The sequence below is a fragment of the Ostrinia nubilalis genome, chromosome 28 (genome assembly GCF_963855985.1).
Source record: "Ostrinia nubilalis chromosome 28, ilOstNubi1.1, whole genome shotgun sequence".
NCBI classification, from domain to species: Eukaryota; Metazoa; Arthropoda; class Insecta; order Lepidoptera; family Crambidae; genus Ostrinia; species Ostrinia nubilalis.
The window spans coordinates 7,126,949-7,141,166 of NC_087115.1; the positions used below are offsets into that span (position 1 = coordinate 7,126,949).

The window sequence follows — 14,218 nt, forward strand, 5'->3', positions numbered from 1 at the left end:
GGTGCTAGATGATGTCCAGGGTCCTGATGATGGAGTCAGGAGGTAGCCATAGGAACTCCTAAACAAAACGGCGGAATCTTAGCGAGTTTGGGTTCGTTGGATTCGACTTCGCGAGCACTTTGGTGCTAAATAATGACCCAGAGATTGAAATACAACTAAAAAGTGTAAAATAAAATTATAATAAAAAAAACTTTTTTAAAAACAAGCTTTATCCTGAAATGCAGTTGTACTAAAACGAAAAAAAATAATTGTATGCTTGGTTCAAAGAATTTCAAAAGCTTGTAGCGCAAACAGAAAAAAAGAGAAATAAATTCCATGCGCGATACAAGCTTTTGAAATTCTTTGAACCAAGCATACAATTATTTTTTTTCGTTTTAGTACAACTGCATTTCAGGATAAAGCTTGTTTTTAAAAAAGTTTTTTTTATTATAATTTTATTTGAATGTATAAATGTGAAATGGTATAAGTTATAAGTATGTATAAGTGAATTTAATGTGAACATGTCTTGTGAACACAAAATGGTTGAAAATGCGCATGACATAATGATTAACATAATAATGAAAAAACACAAATCATCTTTTACTTTCAATTCAAAAAACTATAGACTAATAAGGTCAAGCGCTTAACTTAGTGCCTGAGGTATGGAAGTGGCACGGGAGGGGTGACATTGACTATTATGACGTGACAGAGCCTAAAACGAACTAAAGTCGCTGACATAGCCCGACGGATTAGCAAGCTGAAGTGGCAATGGGCAGGGCACATAGTACGCAGAACTGACGGCCAATGGGGCAGCAAGGTTCTGGAGTGGAGGCCGCGTACCGGAAAACGCAGCGTGGGACGTCCACCTACAAGGTGGACCAACGACATCGTAAAGGTAGCAGGGAAGCGCTGGACGCAGGCCGCTACCAATCGATCAACGTGGAAAGCATTAGGGGAGGCCTATGTTCAGCAGTGGACGTCCTATGGCTGAAATGATGATGAGAGCCTAAAAATCTGAAAGATATCTGAAGTCTCTCACGTTACAAAAACACACTCTCGTGACTCTCCCATACCTCATTCATTGACTGATTTAAGCGCTAGGCCTACAGTATACACAGAATCAGAATCAGAATTTTATTTCACACTGTCAAAAAATAATATACTTTATTTGCAAGTAAAGGTACCCAATCATTTGTACTGTACATACAAGTATTATTCAATTTGAAATAAATTAACATAAAGAAGTAGAAAAGAGTGTTTCTAATCTACTTACCCCATAACGTGCGCCTCTCTTAACATTTCAGATTCACCAGAAATCAACTCTGCGATCTTCTGTTCTGTCATGCCAGGCTTGCCTAATTCCTCTGCAACAAAATAATCATCAGCAATGTAGTTAAACTTTATCATCATCATAACCTATGGCACTGTAAGAGTCTACATTCTACATCAGAAGTCCCAAAGATTTTCATTTCGAGTTAACATAATGATAATTTTTCTGGTCAAAACTGAATACGATATGATTTTTTTAATGATTTTGTGCGTCATGGCTTTTCCACTATCTCATCGAGTTGCGAAGGTTTTCATAAGATCTCCAACACTTTTGCTATGTGGACGTTTTACAGCAACCACAAGACGTTGTGAGTTGTTTTTTCGTTCTTTGAGCGTTTTGTCTATACGTCATACATACTCGTACGTAAAATAATTATTTTAATGTGTGTAAATTAAAGGGATTTATGGGGTAGGACCACGAATCCAAAAACGTAGTGTAGGAAGATCTTTTACTCAATGGACCGACCATCTGGTGAAGGTAGTGGTAAGCAGGTGCTTACCAGGTGCATACAGTCCAGCACCAGTCGTTGTTTATATCCTTGGGGAAATCTTTGTTCAACATTGTACGTCCTTTGACTAAAATGATGATGATGATGATGGGAAGTATCTGCTGAATTTTACTTACTAGCAAACTCTTCGTCCACTGTAGCCTCCTCAAGGCTGTCCACAATGCCCTGGTGGGTGCCGAGCGGTTCACCCGAGCTGGACACGTAGTTTGGAGACTGCGCCCTTTGGAAGGTCGGCTCCTGTGGGATTGCATTATTAAAATAACTAAATGTAAATACCTGAGACTTTTTCCTGGGTAATTATAAGAATCGATTGTGCAGAAACTAAGATTAAAGTCATCCACAAATTCCACAATCTTTTTATCAAAAATTAAGATACTATCGTGGAACTTCATTTCTTCGAACGGGGTTGTCACTTTGCAAGAAGTCTTTAGGAGATTGCAATGTTTCATGGGTAATCTCAGACTTGAATTATGTTAGTTAGACCGCCGATAGGTGTTTTGATTAAGATAAAACTCCCAAAGATTTGATGGCGAAATGAACCCATGATTAATTGCATAGTTTTTTATGTAGAAGTTATTTCTTTCTTACACAATAAGTTTGGTACATGTAAGAAAAAGTAAATACTAAACCTAGAGACACTTGAATGAAGAATTTCTTACCTGAACACTTAAGTGGATGCTCTGCAGGCCTTTCTTAGCCGCGATCAGTTCTTCTGGATTGAACTGCACTGGTCTGTATCCCTCCATCGGATCTCTCTTCTGTTCTATCACAAATGCAGCCGACACATCCCCTGGGTTACCTCCATTTGTAACTACTTCCTCTGCAGGCTTTATGTCAAATTTCGCAACATCTACTGATGATTTGCGAGGTGTAGTATCACTTAAAATAGCTGTATCTTCCATTGTTTCTTTAACTGAATTTGTAAGTGATATTTCGGCTGTATTTTCTGATTGAATCAGATCCTGTTTAGCTTCTAAAGAATTCAGTTCTGTAGCTTTTAGTGTTGTGTCTTCGACCTTAGCTTTTGTTTTAGATTCAACTCCATTAGCTACAGTTTCTTCAGTCAGACCATTTGATGCAGCTTCAACTCCATTGGATAGAGTTTTTTCAGTTAAACCATTAGATGCAGCATCAACTCCATTGGATAGAGTTCCCTCAGTAAAACCATTTGTTAGTTGAACTAAATTTTCGTTGCTTTCCTTGACTTGCTCGTCGATTTTCTTCCATTCCTCATCTATTCTACTATCAGCATTGTTGTATACTTTTGTCTCTACTTTGGCAAAGCCGTTGTATATTATTGGTTGGTCGCTCGTAGACTTGATTACTTCTGTTGTAGATACATGTTCTTCAATAGATTTTGTGGTATGTTCTTTTTTGGTCTCTTCTGTGACTGTGATCTCCTTTTTAGTTTCAATGCCTACTTCTTCTTTGTATTCTTCTATGCTTTTGATTGTTTCGTCGATGGCAGAAGCGAGGAGGGACGACTTTCGTTCGATTTCGAGAATTTCCTCCTGTTTACATAAAAATAATTTAGCGCTGATTCTATGAAGAAGAAACGTAGAATTTTATGGATGAAGCACAGAATAGGATCAAAGAAGATGGACAGATAGATAGTAAACACTAACAATGATTACTTGATTCATAAATCAGTAGTACCTACCACGATAAATACGAGTGGATTGTTTTCGAAAATTATGAATACACAAAACTTATATTACCGTTTTACAAACTCTCTTTTACATCGTATTCCAAATTAAAAGACGAGACTAGTTTAAACTAGCAAAAACAAAATTACAGTGAAATTAATTTTATGATAATGTATGAAATAATTTTGTAAGATACTTAACTAAGTACATAACACACACACAGAATGAAAAGTCGACTCAGCATCATCAGTATGCTTCCATGGCTTTAGGCTTGATTTTTTCTTTAGCAGAATGAGATGAGATCGTGTACCATACGATCATGCTTCCTTTTCATCATCATTAGTTCAACAGTGGACGTTCTATGGCTGAAATGATGACGATGATGATGATAGTGACTGTTATCTACCCACCTTTCTATACTGTCGTCGGTCCGCTCCCCCCCTCAAGCCTGGCTTAGTATACACTGGAGATTGAGGCTTACTGAAAGGGGGACTAGGCAGAGGGGGATCGTAAATTACAGGAGACTCCAATGTCGTATCAATATATGGAATCAGTTTCTTTTTCACGATATTCGGGTCTTCATCTTCAGGGGTAGGAGTGCAGTCTCTAGGAATCGGGTCTCCTACGTTTTTGGGAAGGGGAATTTGGAGTTTAAATACGTATTCGTCGGTCAAAGGAGTGGGTGGGATGGTTGAAGGTGTGGGAGTATTTATAGTACTCGGTATACTTGATTCAGATGATGTTGTTTTGATTTTCCGTTCGTTTGATAGGTCAAGGGTCAGTTGAGACTTTTGGTCTGCCAACGAAGCAGTGAATGATGATTCTTGGATTACTTCTGTTGACTGAGACTTCTGGTCTATTAATGAAGCAGTAAATGACGATTCCTGAACCATTTCTGACGATTCGTAACTAGCCATCTTGCTTTTGTGTACTTCTGAATGTGTGCTGGCAGTTTCCGATATTTCTGTGTGCTTACTTATGTTCAGTTCTGATTCTTCCGCCAGTTTTAGCACTTGTTCTCGTTCTACTATTTCTTCTTTGACGATTTTCAATGCAGCAGCCTCTTCTTGCAATGTAGGTTCGGGTTTTGCTGGCAGAGGTAGTTTGATTTCCACAGTCTCTTCTATGATCGGGGCCACTTCAATTTCTTTAGTTTGTACTTCAGATACTTCTTCCACAATTGCCATTTCAACTGCACTCGATTCTTCTATATTGCTCACAGCGATTTCTTCCTGTTTAATTTCTTGGATTTCCACAGACTCGTGTCTTTGAGAAATATCAACCTCAGTTTTCTCGCTAATAGACATGATATTATGCGTTTCTTCTTTGACTTGTTGGATTTCTTCTCTCATTTCTAAAGCTTTTTCTTCCTTCACTTCTACTTTTTGGACTTCTTCCTTTATTTCAATTGCTTTCGCTTCTTCTACAATTGCTTTTGATTCGACCACTTCTTCAGCCATTTGGACTAGTTGAGTTTGAGCGCTTGCAACACTTAATTCTTGAGATTGCGCTACGATAGACTCGGCGACTTCTTGTTTCATTTCTTTACTTTCCAAAGTGACTTTCTCTGTAGCCAATGATTCACTAGCTTGTAAAGCTATATTAATTTCGTCTACGCTTTGCACTGAAGATGTCTCTGAGAAATCGGCTGCTTGCTCTTCAAATATGGCGTCTTTGTTCGTAAATATATGAGATTCGACAATAGCAACGTACATTTGCTTTCCTTCTTTAGATTTGGTTGACTTCTCTCGCCTTTCATGCTTTGATTCTACTCGTTTCTTCTCAACCGATTCAGTAGTAGAACTGAATGATTTTGACTCTGATTTAAGTTCAGTTATCTCTTTAGAATGCTGTTGGTCGACTTTTGAGAGCCATTCTAGAGGATCGCTCTCTTTAGCTACTTCTTCTTCTACCCTACTTCTGCTTCGTGATCTCCTCTCTTTAGTTATCTCGGTTTCTTCTATACCAGCCTTCGTTTGGAACTCGGATATGACTGCATCCATTTTTTGGGCCAACTCAGCGGATTTTCTCTCTTGTACTTGTGCCATTTGGGCTCCAGATAGCTTTTGCTTCGTAATTATTTCTTCTACTTCTAGATTGGCTTGGATATCTTCAGCATAACTTCTTTCTTCTACAAGCGCCACCTGAGCTGTTTCTTTAGCTATAGTGCTTTTGATGGCTGCTTGTTTTTCAACTCTTTCTTCAAAAGCCATAACTTTTTCTTCTTTTTCATGCTTCATCACCTCTTGTTTCGCCTCACTAACAGCTGTTTGCATTATTTTTTCTTCTTTTCTATCATCAACCGTTACTTCTTCGTTTACATATTCTTTCTTATATTCAGAGACTGATTTCTCAGTAACTACATGCGATTCAGTTACTTCTTGGGATTCTTCTATCTTATTAAACACGGGTTCTGATAGAATAAATCTAGAAAGAGCTACCATGACGTCAGTGAGATGAATAAAGAATGTTTTTAGTAGTAAATTGTAATGATAAGACGAAGTGATTGTTCCTTTAATATTTGGTATAGTTTGTAAACCTATCGCATACGCTCTTTGTCCCGCAAGACGTTTGGCAGTTGATGTTTTTGTATCAAATTGTTGTCCTGATTTTTGTGAAGTTGTAGCTTCTTTTTTGATAGCTGATGTTTTTTGAGCGCTTTGATTAATTGATTCAGCTTTGACAGCTTTCTTTTGCACGTCTTTAGCATCTGACACAGTGACTTGAGCTTGAGCGATTTTGGGTTGTTCGGTTTTTTGAGCAGTCTGGTTTATTTCAACTTTCTTTTGTATGTCTTTGGTTTCTGCGACGATTTTGGTTTGTTCTTTCTTTTGTGATGTCTCCACAGATTTGACATCCACTTTCTTATCGAATACCTCTGATTTTCTTCTAACACTGCCAGATTCAATAATCTCTTCAATCTCCTGCTTTGTAGAAAGCCTTCTTTCATCCACAACCTGTTCCTTATTGTCTAAATTCTCAATCTTTTTAACTTCTTTACTAACTTTCACTTCGGATTTGCTTCCGTTGTACGAAATGATTTCGTCTGTGGTTTGGTCAATTAACTCAACAAGTTCACTGGCTTCTTTGCTGGATTTTTTAACCGAGTTAGCTACTTGAGAAGATTCCGATGCACTCATTTCTATGGAAGCTTTAGAAGACTCTTTGACCGATGATGACTGTTCAATTTTGGACGAAGTTATAAAAGATTCGTGCAGTTCAACGTCTATTTCTTTCTTAATCTCATCCGTAACAGACACAGCTCGTTCAATACTTTCGTTGACCAAATTAACAGCTGTCATTTCGATCTTATCCAAATCAATTTCCTTCTTCATTTTCTCCATATACTTCTTCTCTTCTAACGCCGTTTTCTGCTTCAGATCTTTAGAAAATTTGCTCTCTGATACTGTCACGTCTTCTTTTAAGTTGACTTCAGCAAACTTCACCTTACTCGCCTCACAGCTGGCTCTTTCCTTCTTCTTCTTAATACCATCAGGGTCATACTGCTCCGAAATGGGGAGCTTAAACTTCGTTTCAGGTAGACCTCTAAACTCATCATCATCGTCGTCAAGCTTACCGAATTGGTCTTTATAATTAGGGTTCAATATAATCGGGTCTTCTAGAGGAGGAATTAGTAGGGGTTCAGTGGAAAAGGGTCTGTAGGGTTTCGTTGATAAAACAAAGGGTGATGCAGTCAAAGATCTGGATTGGTCTAGATCTAGGCCATTGCTTAGAGGGGTGAGTCCAGGCTCGATATCTTTCAGTTCTGAGGCCTCCCGGGAAGGTTGTTTGGGGTCCAGGAACTGCTGTATTTTAAAGGGGTCTACCTCAGTCGGCTGCGATGGTTGGTCGAAATCTTCCTGGTCTATGGTCTCGTAAATTGGCTCGTAGTCGTCCAGGACCGGGTCGTAGAGACCACTGGAAAAGAAAATTTGTTTTAGAGTGGCAATTTTTAAACTTTACTTACTAGTACCAAATAACTAGTTATGATACACAAAATACTCATGAGTTAGAAGTTATGTCACACTGGTTGGGCACACAATGAACTGCCGATGCAATCCTTAGGTAAGTCGGTAGTCCAAATCGAATTTATATTACCAGAAAGTAATTAATATTAAAATTAATTATATCTATCCCATAATCTGTAATTATTAGATGTATCATATTTACACTTTAAATAATAGATATAAATTCGGCAAAAGAAATTAGGTACTTTGTCATAATATTATCTTCATCATAGGTATTATAAAATATGCATTTGACCTATTTATCAGAGGCAAAGATTAAAAGTACTCAGGAACTCTTGTGAAAAAACATAAATTGAATAAAATTAAAATACCTTCATTTGTTGGGTCAAGGTCAAGAACAAAATTAATAAGAAAAATTAGAAAGAAAGAAAGAAACATTTATTGCCATGGACATCACAAAAGACAAAAGAGGTAAAATAAAAAAGCAAATAAGACAGAGGTGACATAAAACATACAATGAAAGAGCAAGTAAACTAAATTAACATGTAGGTAGGTAGTCATCATTAAACCTTTGCAAGAGTTACATACAAATGCGTATGCGCGGATATGTTAAAAATTCTTCGTACACAACGCTAGGTGGCGCTAGCGTACATTCAAACTCGCACTTACAGAAAGACAAATACTCGCATACACTGTGTTACCATGATTTTTCTACTAACTAATATTAATGTGAAATTTTGTGAAAATAAATGGTTTCTATCCCAGATTTTAAAGGGAAACACGCGCACACAAGTCATTTTGAGACCAAAATACGGTCGAAGTCATGCAATAAATCCCAAAAAAGAATGAAAATCATACACTATAATCATGTCTATAACGTGTGATCACAATCGCTAACAACGACACTTTGGGTATGTCCTCTGAACTCATTTTAAATCACACACAAACACAAAAAAATTACGCTCACTTATTTTTATAGACCAAAAAGAACTTCATTTCGACCAACCAAAATTCGTTTTTGAAACCCAAACTGTCGCTTTACCAAACCAAATCGCAAATGAGTAAAAAAAACCCTCACCTAATAAAGATTATTTATAAATACTGACCTTTATTGCCTAATTTAATTTGGCAAAACAACGTACTACCGTTTTTTAAGTAATCACATTGACAGTAGCTCCCTCTATAAATTGGCAGCCATGTTTGATCTGTCAATTTTGACGTATCTTTAAATAAATTACTGGCATCGTTGCTGAGTTAAAAATAATCCTACCTGACCATCAGCAATTTAAGCTATGTATGACTCAAATGTATGAAATCGGTAATCAATGCTTAAAATAATTATGTTAAAGATAGACAAAACTGTGAAGGTTACAAAATTATTATTGGCCCAATTTAAGGACGTAGCACACTTATCAACCCGGAAAGGGGTCGTAACGGTATGAACTCGGTGATCAGTATTCTTTGTATGAAACTGCATACTGCAACGCACACTTATCGCGCGGTTGACAGAGCGCGAAAGACGATGACATGCTCGCGAAAGGTGATACGGTGTTGATCCCTTTCCGAGTTGATAAGTCTGCTATGACCTTAAAGTCGCTTTTCGGAAGATCGAAGTAGCGACAGCAGTTGCTAAAACCTGCGATTCCAATACCGCGATGCTGCATCGATATAGTCGCAAAATCGCCGATCGTCGGTGCTAAAAATAGCATGTGTGCTAGCTCATAAAGTACGAAGCACACCTATCAACCCGGAAAGGGATTGTAACCGTATCAACTCGAAGCGGTCAGTATTCTTTGAATGCGTCCATATTTGTATGAAACTCCGTACTGCAATACGCACACTTATCCGCACTGTAACGTAAACGCCTCGCCTCGCGGTTGACCTTGACAGCGCGGCGAAAGGCAACACGGTATTGATCCCTTTCTGGGTTGATAAGTTTGCTATGACCTTAATTCTACATCACATTTGTCTTTACCGCTTCACACCAAGCTCCAAAGTGTCCTTTGCGTCGGCCACAAACTGCTTCGCGCTGTCGTGCGACATTTCAGATGCGTCTGTGCCGGTCACGTGACACAGGACGTCGCCATTTTGGAGGCCCGCGCGAGACGCCGGCGAATCTGGTGCCACCTGGAGGAAGAAGTCATAAAAGTCATTTTATTTCTTCAAATAAATTCAAATTCCAATAGTTTATATAGTATATAGACCTTCAACGCTCTGCGTGTTCTTTATAATAATATGTTCCGGGTGCTGCTGGAACTGCCGAGATTCTGTAGTGCGTCTGGTATGTTTGCCGACGCTCACGTAAACGGGTTCCAAGCCGTGATGAGAAACAAAATCACATCCATCAAAAACCGAATGCTCGACAGTCCCAACAGTATTCTAATGGTTTTGGCGGGGAGGTGGGACAGTGTCTTGATAAGACATTGGATCACCGCTCTAATAAACCAGGAGCAAATATATGTAAATAATTAATAATGTCAAATATAACTACTAACATTAGATGTAAGAACATTGTTACTAACATAATTGGATCTTTGTAATCTGAATAAATGAAATTTATTATTATTATTATTCTCTTTATTAACTTTGGTTCTTAATTTTAAATATTTTTTTACAATGTAAATTATCAAAAAAAATAAATAAAAATACATTATAAAAAAATACTTAAAAATAGTTATTCCGCTGGTAGCGGAGCAGGGCCCAAGCTACCGGTGGTCAGGGTCACAGGCTGAGGAACCTCCGGACAATGCGTGCCGTGCTGAGGATCACCGCCTTTTGCATCTGACCCTTGAGCCAACCATCCAGCGAGAGCTTCTTTAGATGTTGGTCGAAGCTCTTCGCTATTAGCCCGTTTGCCGAGACAACTATCGGGACAATGATCGTCGAGTCAACATCCCATATGGCGGTCACCTCGTGGGCCAAGTCAAGGTATTTGCTTTGCTTTTCCTTCTCGGCCTTCACGAGGTTTTCGTCATGCGGGATGGTAATGTCAACGAGCATTGCCCGACGTTGGGATCGGTCAACCACCACAATATCAGGCTTATTACAGACAATAGTCCTGTCTGTGATGATAGAACGATCCCAATAGAGCAATGCATGACCATTTTCGAGAACTGGCACCGGCTGGTATCGGTAATAAGGCGTCTCAGATTCAAGAAGGCCGTACTGAAGAGCAAGTTGCTGATGGATGATTCTGGCTACTAGGTTATGCCTGTGCAAGTACTCACCGTTAGCAAGATGCGAACAACCAGAAATTATATGCCTGAGTGACTCTCCGGGACGGTGGCATGCTCGACAAATGTCGACCGTACCGTCCTTCAGGATATATTTTCGGTAATTGTTCGTCATCATGACCTCGTCAGCAATTGCACAAGCAAAACCCTCGGTTTCCCCAAAGAGGTCACCGAAGCGTAGCCAGTTCACCGAGGCGAGGAGGTCTACATCAGGACCTGTATGGGCCCGATAGAACCTCCCGTGCAGCTCCTTGCTCTTCCATACGTCCTTCCGATCCGCGACGCTCAGGACCTTTGGCTTGCGCCAGTTCTCGTTCGCCAAGGAGAGCGGCGTGAGGCCTTTGTCAACTGCCACAACATCGCGATGCATTCCGCACTCATTGGCAAGGAAATAATCCCTGAGACTGCACACTTCACGGTTGTGGAGGTTCTTGGCATTTAAAAAGCCTCGACCACCCCACTTCCGTGGAATGTACAGTCTCATCACAGATGAACGCGGATGTAACATGCGATGTTGTGTGAGCTGCTGACGTACCTTCCTATCCAGGGCGTCAAGTTCAGTCTGAGTCCATCTTAGTATGCCGAAGGAGTATATTAATAGAGGCATCACCCAACCGTTGAAAGCTCTTACTTTGTTGCCGCCAGACAAAAGACTATTAAGAACTTTTGTCAGTCGGCTACAAAAGCGTTCTTTCACCGATTTTTTGATGTCTTCTACCGATATACCTAACGATTCTGACATACCAAGATACTTATAGGTCTCAGTTTCGGAGAGAGATTTGAGTGTCATTGTCTCAGAAAGTTGTAAATTCGGGGAATTCACAACTTTTCCCCGCTCTACATGTAAGACCGCACACTTGTCTACACTAAACTCCATCCTGATGGCGTTGCTAAATACCTGTGTGGTTTTTAGCAACTTCACCAGGTCTTGTCGTTTTGGTGGAAACAACTTGAGATCATCCATGTAGAGCAGGTGACTAATGACCTCACCCCCTCTTCGAAGCCGATAACCAAGCCCTGAATCCTTTAACAGAGTGCTAAGAGGATTCAGTGCTAGGCAGAACCATAAGGGACTCAAACTGTCACCCTGGAAAATGCCTCGCTCAATCCTTATGAAGTTCAATGGATCAGGAGACCTCTCACTACCACCTGGTTGCCGAAGGACTGTAGTCCACTGCCCCATGCATGAGCTTAAAAAGGATCTCAGAGTTGCATCTACCTTATACAACTCTAAAATCCTCTCTAGCCATGAATGAGGCACCGAATCATAGGCCTTCTTATAGTCAATCCAGGCAGCAGAGAGAGCTTTCCTGCTCCGTCGAACTTGTTGGCTAATGGTCATGTCTATGAGGAGGAGCTCTTTAGTACCACGAGACCCAACCTTACATCCATTCTGAGCAGGGGCCAAGATATTGTTCGCGACAATATGCGTATTAATTTTTGTGGTCAGAATAGATGTAAGGAGCTTGTAGATGGTAGGCAAGCATGTAATCGGTCTGTAGTTCTTTGGGTCCATGGTACTACCAGATTTGTAGAGCAAGGTGGTGACACCGGTAGTCATGAAGGCTGGAAGGGAACCGAGCTCGAGGGCTTCTTGGAATTGTGTCGCTAAACGGTCATGTGAGCATCGAATCCACTTAATCCAAAAGTTGTGCAATCCGTCCGGCCCAGGGCTTTTCCAGTTCTGGGCCGTGCTGATTGCACTACTAACGTCTTCGGGATCTATAACAATAGACCCCATGGATTCGATGGACTCACATTCACGCTCAATTACACGCATCCAATCACCCTCAGTGTGCTCAACGGGCATCGACCAAATGCCACGCCAGAAATCAATCATGGTATTGACATCTGGCAGCTGCCCGTCGCTCACACGTTGATCAGCTCCCTCCCATCTCCGGTACACCTTCCTCTGGTCACTTTGGAAGACACGATTTTGCCAGTATCTGTTCACGCGCTCTTTGTAGCGACGAATACGGTTTGCCCATGCATAGACTTTTTGCTTTAGGTAGTCAATGCGTTCTGTGACACAAGCCGTGTAGTCCTGAGGTAGAACGCCAGTCCCAGCAAAGGCTTGCGTCACAAACCGCATGACTCGGGGACGATTATTTCCCCGTCTAAAACACATTAGCTTTGCAATGAGAGTTCTGAATGTATTAATACGCCGCTCGATCCGTATTTGCCACGCGGGTGTCATCCCGGCAGGACGCGTTGCTCTGTCCGAGTCTGGGAACTGGACACCAGCAACACGGCAAACCGCAATGGCACCACAATACAGGATCGAGTGGGTATCAAATTATTATTATTATGTTTGTACGCTTTGGAGCTCACGGGTCAAAAGTGGCCCGGTCCTTTATAAGGCTTGCGTGGGGATACAGATCCAACACGTAGAGGCCGTTTTAAGCGCAAAATAATCGACAAAAGTGAAAGTGGTGCACATGCTGGATCTAGTCTCTGACTATATCATGGGATGTAGCCAGAGACCATCCCCAGCCTGTGCACAGGAGCTATTGCAGTTATTGGAGAATGGACTAGGGTTATGGATGAAGGATGGATGGACTGGTTACTGGGCTATGGATGGAGACTACGGGACACCTGCCTGGTTCATAGTCTCGGACTGAAAAAATGGCAGGCGGTGACTAGCCAGCGACTAAATGGGCCCCCCCTGGCATCATGGGTCGTATAGACCGGACTGAGGGGCAACATTGGCGTCTGCCAGCTCAGGGGTGTAGAGAGGTGTGCTGCGCTTTCTCCGAAGTTACTCGCGGCGTTATGCCCTTTAACACTTCCACCCCTGGAGCATATAGCTCTAGCGACTCCACTCTGGCCGGCCGGTTAAGGCAAGCCAGAGGTGAAAGTCCTGCAGACCCTCTCGGATTCCACTTCGGCAAGCCGAAGACGAGGGTCTTGACCGACTCTCGGGAGCACTCGGATTAACAACTGGCCCCGTGGTGTCGCTACTCACCAACAGCTCGCCACAAAGCTGCCCTGCGGGGCTTATTATTATTATTATTATTATTCAATACATAGGCCCTTTCCATGGCACATTAAACACGTCCCAAATATAGCTTGCCCTACCACCACTTCGGGACAACATATGGGCTGGTGCTGAGAAGAAGTAGCGGAAGAAACTCAGTCACCTTTGTCAGCCTCTTTTTCAATAAAATACAGTAATTTATAGCTTACACGACACGCAATAAGTGCGAGCTAGACAGGTAAAATCCACGCACCCTTGTTTATTTAAATAATCGCTTACTTTAAAGTATCCTTTAAGATCCTAATGCTTAAATCAAGTGGCAGTGGGCGGGGCACATAGCTCGTAGAGACGATGGCCGTTGGGGCAGAAAAGTTCTCGAGTGGCGACCACGGGCTGGAAGACGTAGCTTGGGCAGGCCTCCTAGGTACTAGGTGGACCGACGATCTAGTAAAGGTCGAGGGAAGAACCTGGATGTGGGCAGCGCAGGACCGTTCGTTATGGAAAGCTCTGGGGGAGGCCTTTATACAGCAGTGGCCGTCATTTGGCTGAAACGCACGAACAAAGGAAAATGGAGTCA

At 41.3% G+C, this 14,218-nt stretch overlaps 1 protein-coding gene across 1 annotated transcript in view; it reads right to left on the bottom strand.

The window, feature by feature from the left end:
- The window catches only part of LOC135085253 (golgin subfamily A member 6-like protein 22), a 32,269-nt gene that overhangs the window by 17,239 nt on the left and 812 nt on the right, over positions 1-14,218 (bottom strand). Inside the window, exons 2-6 of the mRNA XM_063980004.1 lie at positions 9,407-9,558; positions 7,291-7,381; positions 2,477-3,328; positions 1,934-2,054; positions 1,253-1,343 (exon numbers count right to left, since the gene is read on the bottom strand). Coding sequence (XP_063836074.1) covers positions 1,253-1,343; positions 1,934-2,054; positions 2,477-3,328; positions 7,291-7,381; positions 9,407-9,558 — 1,307 coding nt within the window. The remainder of the gene's footprint in view (positions 1-1,252; positions 1,344-1,933; positions 2,055-2,476; positions 3,329-7,290; positions 7,382-9,406; positions 9,559-14,218) is intronic.